The sequence below is a fragment of the Trichosurus vulpecula genome, chromosome 6 (assembly GCF_011100635.1).
Source record: "Trichosurus vulpecula isolate mTriVul1 chromosome 6, mTriVul1.pri, whole genome shotgun sequence".
Lineage (NCBI taxonomy): Eukaryota > Metazoa > Chordata > Mammalia > Diprotodontia > Phalangeridae > Trichosurus > Trichosurus vulpecula.
The window spans coordinates 244,374,961-244,391,771 of record NC_050578.1 but is presented as its reverse complement, the minus strand read 5'-3'; the positions used below and the strand labels follow the sequence as shown (position 1 = coordinate 244,391,771).

General features: G+C 39.9%; 1 protein-coding gene across 1 annotated transcript in view; it reads right to left on the bottom strand.

The window, feature by feature from the left end:
* The window catches only part of QSER1 (glutamine and serine rich 1), a 73,115-nt gene that overhangs the window by 7,010 nt on the left and 49,294 nt on the right, over positions 1-16,811 (bottom strand). The window contains exons 5-10 of the mRNA XM_036762583.1: positions 12,245-12,582; positions 9,881-9,997; positions 9,177-9,310; positions 8,168-8,388; positions 4,918-5,055; positions 2,957-3,054 (exon numbers count right to left, since the gene is read on the bottom strand). Coding sequence (XP_036618478.1) covers positions 2,957-3,054; positions 4,918-5,055; positions 8,168-8,388; positions 9,177-9,310; positions 9,881-9,997; positions 12,245-12,582 — 1,046 coding nt within the window. The remainder of the gene's footprint in view (positions 1-2,956; positions 3,055-4,917; positions 5,056-8,167; positions 8,389-9,176; positions 9,311-9,880; positions 9,998-12,244; positions 12,583-16,811) is intronic.

The following is a 16,811-nucleotide window of genomic DNA, read 5'->3' as shown; positions in this document are numbered from 1 at the left end:
CCTTCCAGCTCTAAATTCTATGCTCTTAATATACTCAATTCCTCTATATTTATACATCTAATATAATTAAATCCATATATAATTCTTTGACTAGTTGTTCAATCTTAAAGCCATTTATTGGTTCAGCTGCACAGACCTCTGTCCTTCATCAAATTGATCAGTATTTTCAGTGCATAGATCAGAAATGAGTCAACCAACAGCCATCCAAATAGGCCAAACCTCCAGATTTTCTTACCACCTCTGTGCTAATAGCTCAGTTACAAGCTACCAGCCTGACCTATGGGAGGAGGGCTCATGCCATTCTGACATACAGAAAGGCCTGGTACCCTGTAACCTGAGTGATGCCTCATTCTTGAAGCAGCCTTGTACTGAAGAGGGCCACTGGGTCCTGGTGGGGAATAAAGGGGTATCTCTTGATTCCCCTCCCCCCACCACCTTGTTGGCCTCCCAAGGGCCATAAAAAGAACATCTTCACCCTTCAGCAGCATGGTGTTGTGCCCTGAGCTAGGCCTGTGGCTGAGCCATGCTTCTTTCCAGGGTCATGCCCAAATCATCTCGCTTTATAATCCTGCTTCCTACATACATATGCCACCTACATATCACAGGCTTACTGAGCAGAAACCTTTAAAAAAGGACATCAATGTAAGAAGTGAAGGGGCAGAAGCACCTTATCACTGCTGAGAGATCACTGAACAGTCACAACTCTGCACCTTTTCCTTCCCACTAGGATAATCAGTGTGACTGAAATTATGCTAATGAGCTCAAAACTACACACCATCAAGTTTACCCCTATCAGAGAAAAGGGATGAAATATTCCAATTAAATACATGTACAATTCACAATTTAGTCCAATAAACCTAGTACTTACACATCACCACACCAACTCTAGAAATCAAGGACTCTCTTATCCAGACACCTAGAACTGTGCCCCTGAAAACACAATGGGCATGTATTTTTTCACAAATGAATCATATTTTCTCTTGATATAAGAGGAAACTAAAAGTTTCTTCTTCACTAAACAAAGCATTCTTTGCCCAGAGTTAGCCACTAATAATTCCTGGTCCCTATTAATTTTTTAAAGTGTGTTCTTATCAAGAATTACCATACTGCTTTTCATTTTTCATATGCATTCCCTGTCTTATTTCTGAACACAATTACTCCTTTCAACCAATATATGAAAGACTTTTAAAGACTGAACATTGATTCTAAACAAAGTTGGAAGCAATGAATTTTGGGCTTATATAGAGACAAAAAGACAACTTCCAAATTACCTTTTCTATAAATCCAGGATATCAAAAGACATCTGAAACAAATTTCCTGAGGCACAGAAAACAATGACTATGGGACTGATTTCCCCAAACATTCAACAAAACTATCCTGGGAAGATGTGATAAGTATTTATTTCAAATGCAAATCAAATAGGTATTGCAGCTGTATTTTAAAAATTAAAAGGCAATTTAATATTCTGCCAAACTAGTACACTAACTTTTACACTATGTCTGTAAAGCTAGCTTAGAAGACAATCATCCATTTCAGCTAATAATTAGAAGCTTTCTATTTAAAAAATTTTAACTATCTTTACAGCTTCTTACACCATGGGTTCCTTTTAAAATTTTTTAAAATCAATTTTTTTTCATTCTGTGAAATTAACATACACAACTCAACTACTGAATATGAAAATAAAAGAACTTCCAGACCTACTTAACACACTTGGCCAAGTGATGACAGTGCTGGTCAATCAACCCTAAAAAGGATTAGTCCAAGTGATCCTGTTTAAGAGTGGTGGAATCTCTGGAAAATGCCACTGCATTGCAAGGTAATTTTAGCTTAAAAGAAACTTCTCTTTTTGTTTTTAAAGTGTTAGTTAAGTGAATATCATGTGATATATTAATTAATGCATCATGTAACAATAAGCATGTTCTGATTTTTCATGTATCCTGGCAGCTTCCTCAGCCAGCACCTTCCCATTCGTGGCTTTGGAGACCTGGCTGCACTTCAGGGAAGTACAAGGTAAAGGAGAGTTTGTGTGAGGGTCCAAAAAGCTGAGAAACAATGCCCTGGGGAAAAGCCTCAGCCTCCTGTGCTGGTTGGAATGCACCCAACTCCCTTACTCTCCATAATGGGGCTGTCTCTAGCCAGGGAACAGGGAATGCAGGAAAAGCACCTGCAGAATGAAGGCAACACTGACCTTTGTGAAAATTTGTATAACTCCTTTCCTTTCAAAGGGATCTCACCAAAGGTGTAGAGTTTACAGTCAAACCAGAACAGCAGTTAAAGGACACAGACACTCTATTAAAGGAGCAGTAATGTTCAGAGGGCAGAGGGGGGACCTCAAAAGCCCACTTCCTTGCCCCAAGTCCCATCTCTGACCCAGTCTGGCCTGTTTGTAGTCAGGAAGACAAATTCAAATCCCACCTCAGACACTCACTTGCTGCACGACCCTGGAGAGACCATTCAACATCTCTGAGCCTCAGTGGGATAGTAACAGCCCCCACCTCCCAGGGCTGCTGTGAGGATGCAGTGAGAAAGCACACAGGGAGCTGTGCAAACTGGGAGGCCCCACATCAATGCTGGCTCGTCTTGGTTTTCATATGGCAAAGGCAACTCAAAGATGACAAACTGTGGAACGGGGACTGATGTATGTTGGGATAGGGAGCATCCTCCATAGGCATTCCCTACATCAATGAAATCACACACACACGTGCCCCATCCAGCATGGACACACAACATGTACTCACACAGAAGCGCACACACTATGGAGCTACCAGCATTTCATTTAGATGGTGGGTATGTATACATATATGTATAAAAGATTTTCATCATGAAATGTTCATTTAGGAAAATCATTAAAACTGAACATGAATCTTCTGGTGAATGCAGAAGCTGGCTTCTCAGCAGAGAGTGCCCATTACAAATCTGCTCAACAGGCATAGATCAATCTTGGCAAGAGGAATACCTTAAGTGATTGATCCAAATGGAGCTTCAGAAGAAGTCGTCTTCTGTTGTCATTGAGCATACCGTCAATTTTCTTCATATGTGGCAAAAGTAACTCATCTGAAACAGAACAAAAATTTAATATAGTTAAAGGAGAAATGTATTAAGCAGGAAATATTTGAATAATCAATTTTTAAATCACATAATACACTAAAATATTTAAAATATACAAGCTTCAAGGAAAAAATATTAAATGAGTCAACTCCCAATATTCAGAATTAAGGACTGACAGTGACTATCCTTACAGGACATGGAATGTAAACCTTAAAAAAAAAAATCAGGTTTTCTTCATCTTACTTGCCTTTATATCTCCCCTATTACTAGTTACCAAATGTATCATTCCCTCTCCACATCCCAGAGAGCTATCTCTTATATCCAATAATAAAAAACAGGAAAAAAAATTAAGTAGAATTAGCCAACGTATCCAAAGGACATTATATGCAATGTTCCATACCCATAGTGTCCAACTTCTGTCAAAGCTATGGAAGGAAAACTTTCAAACAAAGCTTCTAGAAGTATTTCTAATAATGAAGCAAATGCAAGGCACCAGAGTGTGGCAGAAAGATTACTTCACTTGGAATCATGAAATCAGGGTTCTAGTCACCACTAAGTAGAAGTGTGACCTAGGGCAAGTAATTCAACCTTCCTCAGCCTCAGGTACATCATCTGTAAAATAAGGGGGCTGAATAAGAAGATCTCTATGGTCTCTTTTTGCCCTAATCACTGACGTCATGAAAGGAATCAGTACTACACATTTTCTGAGGTGGCCACAATAGCTCACATCATAAAGCATGGTATGCTTTCAAAGCATCTTTTCATAAGCAATCTTTATTTGATGCTCAAAACAACCTTAAAAAGGAGACAAGCGCACTACTTCTGTGCTGCAGATGACAAAGCTGAGGCTGGGAGAGGTTAAGTCCTTTGTCTAATACCCAAAAACTATTCAGTGACAGAGTCAGGCCTCAAACCGAGTTCTTTTGATATCGAATCTATGGTATCTGTCTGGGATAAAGTAAAAGACATCTGAACATAAGTCATTTTTTGTCAAGTGCAAAAAGACCTTCAAAGACTTAGTAATTTTTAAAAGTAAATAAGTAACTTTAGAATTCATTTAAGTGATGGTCAGTTCACATTTGTCTTTGGAAGCTGGAGTTCAAACAAAACTCATGCATTGGGGAAATAGCATCAGCCTGGGTTTTCCAAAGCCTGGGTTATAGTCCCCACCTTTGTCACTAGCTAGGCTTGGGCCTCAGCCAGACTGGATGATATCTATGATATATTCAAAGTAGATAATTATAGCTCTCTACAAATTTTGGATGTTATGTATTTTACTAGCATACACTGAGGGGAAAAAAGAGGAAGAAAAGACATAGCCCACAGAAGGAAGGGGAGAATGGGGGTTGGGAGAAGAAAAGTATCAATAATCAGATACTAGTTACATTTCATTACAATTAACCTGGATTCTTTCTTGTTTTTTATGATTATACCTATGTAGATAGTATCAGGACATGCTCAGTTATTTGAAATAATATTCTGTCACCTATGGCATATTTAACAACACAAGTATATGAAAAAAAATTCTAGCTGAAAATTCTAGAGTGATTTGTTCATTTTTAACACATACTACGCTGTATCTCTCTTTTGTATATGATACCTCTCAGTCTAAGAATATTCGGAGAACTTTGGGTTGAAGAACCTAGGATGGAGCTGTTCAATGTTTGCAGTAATAAAATCACCCACAGTACAAAGCAGTCAAAATGCACTGTTGCATCTTCCCACTGTGAGGGCAGTACTCAGTCCATCCAAAGGTTGGATCTGTTCAACAGAATGGCATGCACAAGGAATATGCAGGCTGAGAAGGCAGATCCTGCCCTTGATAAGAAGAGCAACCAGGTGCCTGGAGTCTCCACCATCAGCACATACCATTGCTCTTCTCCAAGGCCTGCATCGTGTCTGCATCTAAGGCGATGCTCACAAGCAGCTCCACGTAGCTCCTAAAGGTTTCCTTCATAGCCCTTGTGTTCAGAAAACGGGGGACGGAAGGAGCAGGAGGGTCAAATTCTAGAAAACAGATACATTGTTTTAAAAAAATGGAAATACACTATTATTCATCTCAAAAATCCTATAGTTACTGTTCAGAGTAAACAACACCAATACAAAAAGCAGAACAAAGCCTGCAGGAGACTTCTCACAACTTTGGCTCCTCAGAGCTTCCCTGGCCACCAGGGTGACCCTGGGAGATCGCCATTGTGCAGTCTCTTCTGCCACCTTCCAGGAATTCTGTAGCTTTAACTCCAACGGCAGAGACACACACGTCCGCACCGACCAGTGACTCAGTCCCTTCCCCATCCCTTTATATAGAACTCTGGCATAAGCACATAGTACACAAAAACAAGAAAGAAAAAGTAACATGGTATTTCCTAGAAAAGTATGCTCTAATTCAAGGGGCAAAAGACAAATTTTTGGTAGCAACTTTGAACGTCTATATTAGGATATAAAATTTTTACTATCACTTCTTAGGAATTTAGGGTTAAGATGAGCATCTTCCTTCCTAAAAGGAGGAGGAAGGAATTTAGTGTTACCCAATGGCGACACCTAGTGGTCAATCGGGTTTGTTGTTGAGTCATTTCAGCTGTGTCATTTGGGTTTTTTTGGCAAAGATACTGGAGCGGTTTGCTGTTTGCTTTTCCAGCTCATTTTACAGATGAGGGAACTAAGGCAAACAGGGTCAACTGACTTGCCCAGGGTCACATGGCTAATAAGTTTTGAGGCCAGATTTGAACTCAGGGAGATGAATCTTCCTGACTCCATCCAGGCTCAGCATTCTATTCACTGTACCATCTGGACGAAAAAAAAAACAAACTTATTCTTTAATGATGATTGCAAAACCCAAATCTTCATATTATAAACAATAGCTGCCAAGATGTAAAAAAAAAATTCTATCTTTAGTGCCTGTTCTTGGTACTCATTTCATTCAAAGGCTCTGCTATACGAAGCTCATGAATTCAAATCAGTAAATGTTTATTAAGCTCCTACTATTTACAGAACACGGTCCTAGGCGCTACTGGAGGACATAAGTATAGATAAGACATGATCCCTGCTCCCATGGACCTTTGGGTGGATACAATACAATACAAAATTATACACATACATAAGACAGGTAGGAAGTGCTTTCCTCACTCAAAGTTTTAAAAATGAGGGTTAAAAAGTTGTTTTTACACAGAACTGGGGAAAATCTTTTAAAATGTGCTTTCCTCAAGGGAAATGTATTCATTATCAACTTCATGGGAGGCTGACGCAGAAAAGACTCCATAGAAGAAGAGGCATTGCAGGTGGGCTCAGGGAGGCCTAAGAATGGAGGAGACGAGAGGGCTGTGTGCAGAAGTACAAAGGCAGGAAAGCAGGAGCACATATGAGGTTCCCTCACTGTAGCAGAAATGGTATGTGAAAGGCCAATGAGAAGACAAAGAAAAGACACACTAAGAAAGGCAGCGGGGAATCAGCCTGCGGAGGGCTGGCCACTGAGCAGTGGCACAGCCGGCTCTAAGTGTGCAAGAATCCAGCATAACAAGAGGGCAGTGAGGGAAGGCAGGTGGGAAGGAGAGCCTGCACTACAGAGGGGCCTGGGAGACTAGCAAGGAGGGGCTGCGCACTGGTCCTTAGAAAGGCACAAGCTCTAAAACTGGAGGCCATCGAGGCTAACACTTCATGGGATGGGTGAACTAGGAGTGTCTGCAGTCAGGAAGATCTGGTCTCAGACACTTTATGAATTTGGGACCATGGGCAAGTCACTTAACACCTCTGTCTGTCTTAGCTTCCTTAACTGTCCAATAGGGATGATAATATCACCGACCTCTTAGAACGGTTCAGGATCAAATGAGATATTTGTAAAGGACTTTACAAACTTTACAATGTATATAAAATGCTGGTAATTCTAAATATTAAGTACTTTGCCCAAGGCTGTGTATGTCCATAGGTTGTATAAGGCATGGGATTTGAACCCAGGTCTTGGTTGTGTTTGTCCTTCATTCTCAAAGAGGACCATGACATTAGGATAATGACATGACTTGCAGTTGACTTGGATTTGAGTGAGGGAGGGCTGTGCAAGGTCACCAGCCTCACTTTCTCCTCCAGAGCCATCTGAATCCAGTGACCAGTTATTCATCAGGATGCATTGGGGGACCCTGAGGTAATGCCCATTCAGTGAATAGGCCTCTTTAAGAAGTGAGTCAAGGGATGGCCCCTTTAATTAAGAAAAAAAAAAAGCTGGAGGGGAAGACCCTCAGGGTTGCTGTTCCAAAGAGAAACAGATACCACTAAGATTCACTCTAAGGCAGGGGGGCCCAAAATACAGCCATCAAGTGGAGCTTGGGCAGGTCCCAAGACATTTAAGTAGATGCTTGTTTATATTAAGGAGAAAAGAAAGGGCACAAGATATAAATCTGGGAGTAAAAGGCTGCAAAGGGAAAAGGAGAAACAGCCTGCCAAGGTGAGCAGACAAGGACAGGAAAGAGACTCCAACTGGTGTCTATCTGAGAAACGAAGGGAGGTGAAAAGACCTTGTCATGAAGACTTGCGGTAATATTTATCAGTTAAACATAGCTGAAAGCAAGGATTTAATGCATTTAGGGTTTTCATAGTCTCTAGGGGGCAGTTTGGTGGCTTAGTAAATAGAGCCTGGAGTCAGGAAGACCCGAGCTCACATTAGACCTCAGACACGAAGACCCCAGGCAAGGCACAACATCTCTCTGCTTCAATTTATTCATATGTCAAATGGAGATGATAATATGCCTACCTCCCAGGGCGGTTGTGAGGAGGATCAAACAAGATATTTGTGAAGGCATACAGTAGAACTACTATTATTACACAAATGCTTATTCCCTTCCCTTCTTCTCTACAGCAGGTCTGGCTCTCTAGTCATCAGTAGTACAAGTACATAACTAGCTTTCCTGGGGCCAAGTATGACAAATATTCCACTATTTAATAATAAATTAAATCACCATATTAAGTAGCAATGGGAGGAAAATGCATTTTACTAAAATCTAAAACTTCTAATTTGGATGCAGAATCTCTTAGAATAGATCCTTTTAAACACCCTTGGAAGAGCTGCAGCTTCAATGGATGCAGAAGGGATTCTGAGGTGCTGTTGGCTGGACACCCCCTGCCCACTCACCCTCCTCCTCCTCCTCCTCACTGCCACTAATACGGATTTCAGGTGAGGAATCAGACTGGGAAGACTCCAGCTCTTGTTTCCATTTCTTCCGTTTCTTTGGTGGCGGCTCGGCCTTCGTCTTTGGCTGCTTAGCTTTGGATTTCACAGAAGAGACTTTTGTTGTTTTTGGTGCTGGAAGATCAGGAACTTTACTGCTGCTGCTTGGCTTAGAATGAACAGCTCTGCAATGTTAGAAGCAATGACATTTTGTTAACAGAGATTCTGTCAAATGACTTAAGAAGAAAACTCAGACATCCCTGTAGGTGATCTTAATGTGCTGAGCAGGCCAGATTTCATTCCCTTTTGAGCACCTTTAGGAATCTGAACTAGACCCAAATATCTCTAACAATGATTCCAAAGCTTTCCTCATTATAGTTCTCTTTTCACCATTTCTATTTAGCATTCAGTTAAGGGACTAATGATTCCAGCTCTTTCATCCTCTAGTTCCTTTTGGGGTACACCTAACTCCCAGAAGCCTACAGAAGGACAGGCCATGTCATACCTGGCTTATGGAGAGCTTGAGGATGAGAACCTGGATGGCCACAGGCTGGGGAAAAAGTCATGGAGCCTATGGCTACTGAACAATTCTGCTCTGGATTGATTGTGGAAAATTCTCTAGATGACAAGGTGAGGCTTATCTTGTTCTGTCCTTTTCCAAATCCTAACACCTAGAATAGTTCTAAAAACCTAGAATTACACTAGTGTCCTGGAATTCAGACTCCCCACTTGGTGGCACCAATAGAAGGCACACGATATCACAGTGGGGCCCATAAGACTACAGAAAACTGGTGTCTGTTATGGTACCCTCAGCATCAATTTATTCAATATGCATTAGGTACTGATTATTCAGTCTTTAATAATTAAAACTTAAAAGTCCAGTATTCCACTGATTTCATTCTCTGCACTGATTTCATTCTCTGCACCCCATCATGAAAGGCCCTGCCCAATACAAAAGTAGGAAGAGAAGTACCTGGATGTTGATAAAGGGTGACTTCTTGGCTTTTTTGAGCATACTCTGACATATTCCTTCTTGTTGGTATTTTCGATGAACTTTACATATACCCGTCTGTATTTATTCTTTGCATCCCCAAAATATCCAAGATACTAAGGAAAAACACACAGACTCCAAATTATATGACTGTACTCACTGCTTTGTAAAAAACTAAAACTCATGACAAAATGTTAAATTACTTCAATGAACATTAATCAGATGTTAAAAACTGCATCTTTCCCTTTCAGTAGTTAAAAGCTCATATGCAACTTACCAAGAGGGGTCATTAAAGTTGGTCAGGTTTGTTTCAGGCTAGGAAAGAAGACACTACTAGGAACACACTAACTATTCTACAAGCCAATAGAGAGAACATCAGAGTTCCCTTGTATAACACAACACCCAGAGAGCCATTATCACTTGCTTGTTCAGATATTTAAGAAAATATAAAATAAATAAAATATAAAATATATAGAAAATATAAAATAAATAAAAAAGTTTATTTGTCTAAGTCTTATCTTCATGCATTCAGTGGAAAAAGGTATAAGGTGCTTTCATTCCATCTTAACTCAGGATGTCCTAAAACAATTCCTTCAGAAATACAAACTGTAGAAAATATTCTTGAGTTTCATCCATAACTTTTGAGTGATGACCATCCAAAATTGGTAGATGTTGATTCTACTTACACTATTAGTAGCAGCAAACTCTCTGTGCCCGTCTCGAATTTCAGGAACAAACTTTTGCAATAAAGCTTTTTGTACTTTCCAGATGGCTGGTGGTTCTTTACCTGTTTTTAAAGCCACCTGCAAGGCACAGAATTAAATCAAAATGGATGATTTGATTTTCAGTGTCAAAGAACTGGGAAAATAGCTTCAAGAATAAAGTAGTCTAGCCTCCCACCCAATACAGAAAACCCCTCCACCATTTTCTTTATAGACAGGTCATCTGGCTTCTGCTTGGGAGCTTATTACTTCAAAAAGGAGTCTACTAAATTTTTAGCTAATTGTCAAAGTTCTCGTCAAAGTTCTCTGTACTTAGTGGAAATTTGCCTTGTAGCCTCCATCACACTGGTCTTTAAGGAGCAACAATGTGTTACTTTGGGGTATGTAATAACATCATACATTTAGAGACAGAAGATTATATTAGATGCTAACAGACCTCACTAATCAAATACTATTTGGATCTCTCTTCCATGCAATAGTTATTTCTATCTGAATTTTACAGTTTATAAATACTTTATCAAATTCTGATCACTTATAAATACATATTTTCCCACCTAGCAGGAAGCTATGATTTCATTGGTATAGGGAACTCATGCTAAAGGAGCTCCCTCTGGAGCATATTGAGGCTAAGTGACATGTTCATCCATGGTCATATACCTGGTTATGCCTCCAGGTCTTCCAGACTCCCAGGCTGGCCCTCCATCCACTAGATCATGCTGCCTTCTATCCGCTATACCATATTGTCTTACATGTTCACAACAGTATTTGTTTTATTAATAATAATTATATATTATAGATATTAATATAGTATATATAAATATATAAAATGTATTTATTAATTATAAAAATAAAATATATAATTAGAAAATAATTATAAAGTTTTATTAATGCTTAAAAAAAAGCCACTGTGGTTATTTCCCAATCCCTCCCACTCCCCTCCCCCCAATTCTCCCATATTACAAAGCACAGTTAAACGAAACAATCCATCATATTAATAATATCACATAACGCATATCACTTTGAGAATGGAATTTATCCAACAATATAACTGTGTAACCCAAACTATGCCAAGCTACAATTAGCAAGGAACTAAGATAAAATTCAGATTTAAGTGCTTTTATTTTTAAATGACATTTAGTTCATTATTTTGATTATATTTTTGACAAAATGGAAAGCATTGCAAAGAATAAAATGACAGATTTAGCTGAAGGGATAAAAATGAGCCTTTGTATTATTTAGAATATCTGGAAATACGGAAGAAATGCAACTGAAGTCAACAAATATTTATTGAGTGACACCTTGTGTTGGAGACTGCTGGGTGCTGAGGATAAAAAAACGAAAAACTATGGAGTCTCTTTTCAAGAATCTTATAATCTAATATGTATGTGGAGGGGAGGGTGGGGCACAGACCACAAATAAGTACAACTCAAGGTGCTCTGTGTTAGGGGCAAAAGAAAGCTACAAAGTGCTTAAGGAAAACCTGAGGAGGAAGGAAATCAGGGAAAGCTTCATGGGGAAGGTGAAGGAAAGGAAACTGAAGGAAAAAAATTTTAATGGAGATAAGGGGAGAAAAAAGGAAGAGACTATGGGACCTAACTACTAGTCCAGACTAGCTGGAATAGAATGTGTGATGGTCAGTAATGTGAAGTAAGGCCAGAAAAGTAACCTAAAGTCGGACTGGAAAGGATTCAATGCCAGTCTAAGAAGTCTGAGTTTATTCTAAAATGACAGGGAGCATAGAACCAGGAGAACATTGTACACTGTAACAGCAACATTGTGCGATGACCAACTCTGATAGACTTAGCTCTTCTCAGCAATGCAAGGCTCTAAAACAACTCCAAAAGACTCATGGTGGAAAATGCTGTCCACATCTATGGAGTCTGAATGCAGATCGAAGCATGCTACTTGCTCTCTTTTTTAGTTTTGTTTCTTCTTTCTCGTGGTTCCTCCCATTGCTTCTAATTCTTCTTTACAATGTGACTAATGTGAAAATATGTTTAATATGAATGTATATGTAGAGCCTATATCAGACTCCACACCACCTTGGGAAGGGGGAGAAAATTTAGAACTCAAAACCTTATGGAAGTGAATGTTGAAAACTAAAAATAATTAAATTAAAAATAATAAAGATAAAATAACAGGGAGCCATAAAGGCTTGTAAGCAGGGGAGTAGCATAGTCTTATCTACGTAGGAGGAAGGTTATTTTGGCAGAGAGACAAGCACTGGAGGTGGGGAGGCCAATTGGAGGTCTATTTTAGTATCTTGTTTAAAGTTATCACAATTATGTTAAAAGGGAGCATGTCCAGGTTCTCCTAGACTGTGATTACCTTCAGGTTATCAATGTCTTCCACCTTCACAACAAATTCATCCCGTTCTCTGTACTGGCCTTCTCCTCCACTGTCGCTGTTCTCTTCCGCACATCCTTCTAATGCAGCCGTTTCCTGGACCTTTGCTAACTGGTCTGAAGAAACGCCATCAAGGTCAAAGTCTAAGAGCTTTGGGGGATCTGCAGCGCTTGAGTTTTCTGAAGCATTTACTGCAGGGGACAGAGCTTTGTGTACAGACTCTTGCTTCACAGCAGCATTGGGAGTGCTGGTGGCAGCAGCAGCAGTAGCAGGAGGAAGAGTTGGTGTTGCACCAGCAGCAGCCTTAACAGCTTCTGGAACTAAACAAAGTATAGACACACAATCAGTCCTCAGCCTCAAGTCCCTTATGTGTTCGAGGCCAAGTGCTCTTCATTTAAAATGAGTTATTCTTGTTGACAGAGACTCAGAGAAATGCAGGTCTAGCTAGATGAGTAACCCAGAGATAAACCCCTGGCATGGAGGAGTCAGGAGCTCACCACAGACCTGGAAAAAGGGTGGCAGGATAGAAGGGAGAGGCAAGGAAAGAGGTCTGGTCTATAAGACAATGCTGTAGGAGCCAAGCATAACGTGGCTGATCTGAGAGGGTAGCATCAAGAATGCTGGATTTATAGTCTGGAATCCTGGCCAAGGCACTGAACTGCTGGGAACCTCAATGTGCTAGTGTCTAAAATGGAGAAAGCATGTGAGATTCTCTCTATGGTACCTTCAAAGGTAAAATTTTCTGACTCCAAGATTACAATCTAAAGCCACTGAAAAAGTCATCAGGGAACAAGGGCGCCTGAAGGGACAAGGGTCGAACTTTATGCTTAAGAAAATCCTCCTCTATGATAGCTTTGGAGAGAAAAAAACACAAAAGCACCAAGGTGACTGTAATGAGCCACATGTAAACTGCTTTAATATTGAGCAATGTTATCCTGCTGTTAAATAAATATGAGGCATAGCAATGGGCCTAAACCAGTAATGAAGGGTGATATCTTTCTACTATCTTTATAATTTAAAACCATTCATTTTTAGTCTGTGGCTTGTGACAACTCAAGGAGAGGAGTCTGGGGAAGCGCTAAAAGCATGAAGCACTCCCTAGATGACAAGGAAGCCAGAGAGAACACAGAGGATGAGTAATATGAACCTAGGCCTGTGGGGGGGTGGGGGATGATACAGCCCCTCCAGTGTGCCAGGGACTGTGCTATGCTCTGGGAGTGCTCCCCCTCAGGGAGCTTCCAGTTCTAGCAGGGAAATAACAGGTGCATATATAGGGTTATACAATACCCAAAGCAGCACAATAAAAAGGATAATTATTAACATTCATATAACACCTACCAAGTGGCAGCAGGCACTATAAAAAAAATTCTCATTTGTTTTCCTTCCTTTGACCAGTTCAGATGAAAGATGAGGGATCAGCTGCTCTCCTCATCTCATTTATAAAAACATTTAACTTTCTTGGAAAAAAACTCTTGCTTTATCTCTTCTAGCAATTATAGTTTAGTTTGTAAACAAGCTGTGTTTTTCTCTGAGGCTTTGCTTTAAGATGTACTGGAGACATTCTCTTCTGAGTTTGTGTCTTTAAGCTTCCCTGTCGCTACAACAGCTCTAGATTTTATTTTATTTTTGCTCATTTTTCCAGCATACTTCTCAACTTCAGGCTTGATGTTAGGTAAGGCTGGGCTTTGCCATACTTCTGGGGGGAAGATCTCACCTTGACCTATTGCTGCTTTCTTGGGGTACTAAGTGTTCTCTGATTCCAGGATCTCAGGGAAAAGGCTGGAGACCTGCAAATTTTCAGTGTTCTCGAAGTGGTTTCAACCAGAGCAAAATTTAATTGTTGCTACCCCGTCTGAGCTCTGCAAGTTCCTGACAATGATTTTGGTCTGAGCTCGACTTAGTCCCTATCAACCAGCTGTAAAGTTCTGTTCATTCAGAATGACAGACTTGTAGGCTACCTTTGGTCCAGCATTCCTGTCCTGGTCTAGTTATTCCTCTGCAGGGTGGACTAGATGCTGAAACAGACCCTGGTCTGCTCCTGGGGTCAAAGCCACACACAGCTGCTACTTTCTAAACTTCCTCTTTTGGCACAAGTCCTCCCTACTTGGGAATGGCACCCTCCTTGCCCCCACCCTGCCCCACACTCCCCAGGTCTGCTCTAGATTTGTGACCTGGGGCTGAGTAGTGGACAACAAAGCTTCCAGTTGGTACCTGTCCCAGTCCTGATGCCCTGGTACACAGCTTCCACCCACAGTGTTTGCTTGGCCCGATCCCACTCCCAAGCGTCTTAGACCTTTTTGCCTCTTTATGCTGATCTGAGCTAGACAAATGATTCACTGTGACTCTTCTGAACTTCCCCCATCAGGATTCCATCTGGTGTATTTTCTAGGTGTGTTTGGAGCCTGGCTGTACTTTCACTGTCATTCCACCATCTTGGCTCTACCCCAGGACTCTTCACTGAATTAGGACTTGACTGTCTGATATCTGTTGTTGCTCTGGAACAGGATGGATAGATAATATAATGGCAGATCATGCCCATGGTGAAGACTATGGGCAGGACCACACAGAGGCCAACAGTAAGAGTCCAATGGCAGTAGCTCACATTCTGCCATTGTGGAAAGGCATTCTGGTCCTAGCTCCTTCAGAGTGGTGGCCAGGCTAGTTCTGAGGTTCTTTCTCTTGTAAGGACCTTGAGGGAAAGAAGCAACAACTTCAGCTAGGACTTCAGTTCTGGTGCTGAGCATCATCAAACTGGGCTCCCTTTGCCTTCACCCTTCTATTGGCCCCTCTACGGTTATAGTCTCTTTAAAATGCTGCTATCTTTTATTTTTATATGGCTTAGATTCCCCCCTGTAGCTTTCCCCCTTATAATGAATTTTTATTAAGAGGAGGAAGAGGAAAAAAAAGTCGACAAAACTGAATGACATGGCCTTTGATCCAGCAACACCACTACTAGGTCTGTATCCCAAAGAGATCCAAAAATAAAAGGGGAAAAGACCTACTTGTACAAAAATATTTATAGTGAGTCACTCTGTAGTGACTAAGAATTGGAAATCGAGGGAATGCCTATCAATTGGGGAATGACTGAACAAGTTGTGATATATGAATGTAATAGAATAGAAGAAATACGAGAATATAAGAAATGACTAGAAAACAAATTTCAGAAAAAGCTGGAAAGACATTAACTGCTACAAAGTGAAGTGAGCAGAACCAGGAGAACATTGTATACAGTAATAGCAACACTGTATAATGTTCAACTATAAATAACTTAGTTATTCCTAGCAATACAGTGATCTAAGACAATTCCAAAGGTCTCATGAGGAAAAATGCTATTCACATCCCGAGAAAGAACTGATGGAGTCTGAATGCACATTGAAGCATACTATTTTCACTTTATTTTTTCATGGTTTTTTCTTTTGGTCTGTTTCTTCTTTCACAACACTACTAATATGGAAATGTTTTACATGATTGCACATATATAACCTTCATTAAATTGCTTACCTTGGGAGGGAGAGAGAAAATTTGGAACTCAAAACTTTCAAATTAATGTGAAAATTCGTCTTTACATGTAATTAGAAAAAATACTATTAAAAAAAACCTGAATGACACACGGAGAAAAGTCTGTTAGCTGTAATGTTCCACACCTGTGGATCCCAACTTCTGCAAAGAGGCAGGGGAGATGTCTTCTTGTATCTTTCAGCCAAAATTGTTCTTTATAATTTCAAAATTATTTTGTGGCAGTTGTACTTTCCATTTACATTGTTCTGGCTCTGCTTACTCGAATTTGCATCAATTCATGAAAGAGTTCTCTCTGTATTCACCATGCCTTTTTTTTTTCTTACAACAAAATAAAATATCCCATTATATTAATGTACCACAATTTATTTATCCATTCCCAACTGATGGGCATCTACTTTATTTCCATGTCTTTGCTATAATAAAAAGTGTTGATTAAAGATTTTGGTGAAGGGAATTTCTAGAGTAAGAACACTGGTGTGATAAGGGAGAAAGTCCTGGAAATAAGAAGTAGATTCCAAAGAGGGATAAAATATTAATTTACTCAGACATAAATGTGATTTAAAAGAAGTCATTAATGAAAATAAAAGTTCGGGTTGTTTACATTTAACTGATATAGATCAATAACCCTAACAAGGAGATCAAAAGAGCCTAGAAACTACCTCAGCCAGCTAACACCTCATCTTGACAAGAAATATGGCAGCCAAGGGCAGTACCAGTTTAGAATATACTCTTTTTTAAAACCTTAAAGAAAAGCAGGATATTGTTAGATTATGAGTAGTGCCACCATTTCAAAAAGTGAGATGCAGTGGAGAGAAACACTAAAGAAGGCTTAGCAAGAGACCTAGTTAAGCAAAGTTACTCTGAAGGTATTTAAAAGGTCAAACAAGAAGAATAAATATATATATATAAGGAATAAAAATCTTTGCAGATCTTTTCAAATATACTCTTTTCAACATCCAGGGCAGTGGAGCCACCACAGAGAAGAGTAGGAAGAGAAAAAATGAATGTGCTGACAAAACCTATGGCGTTC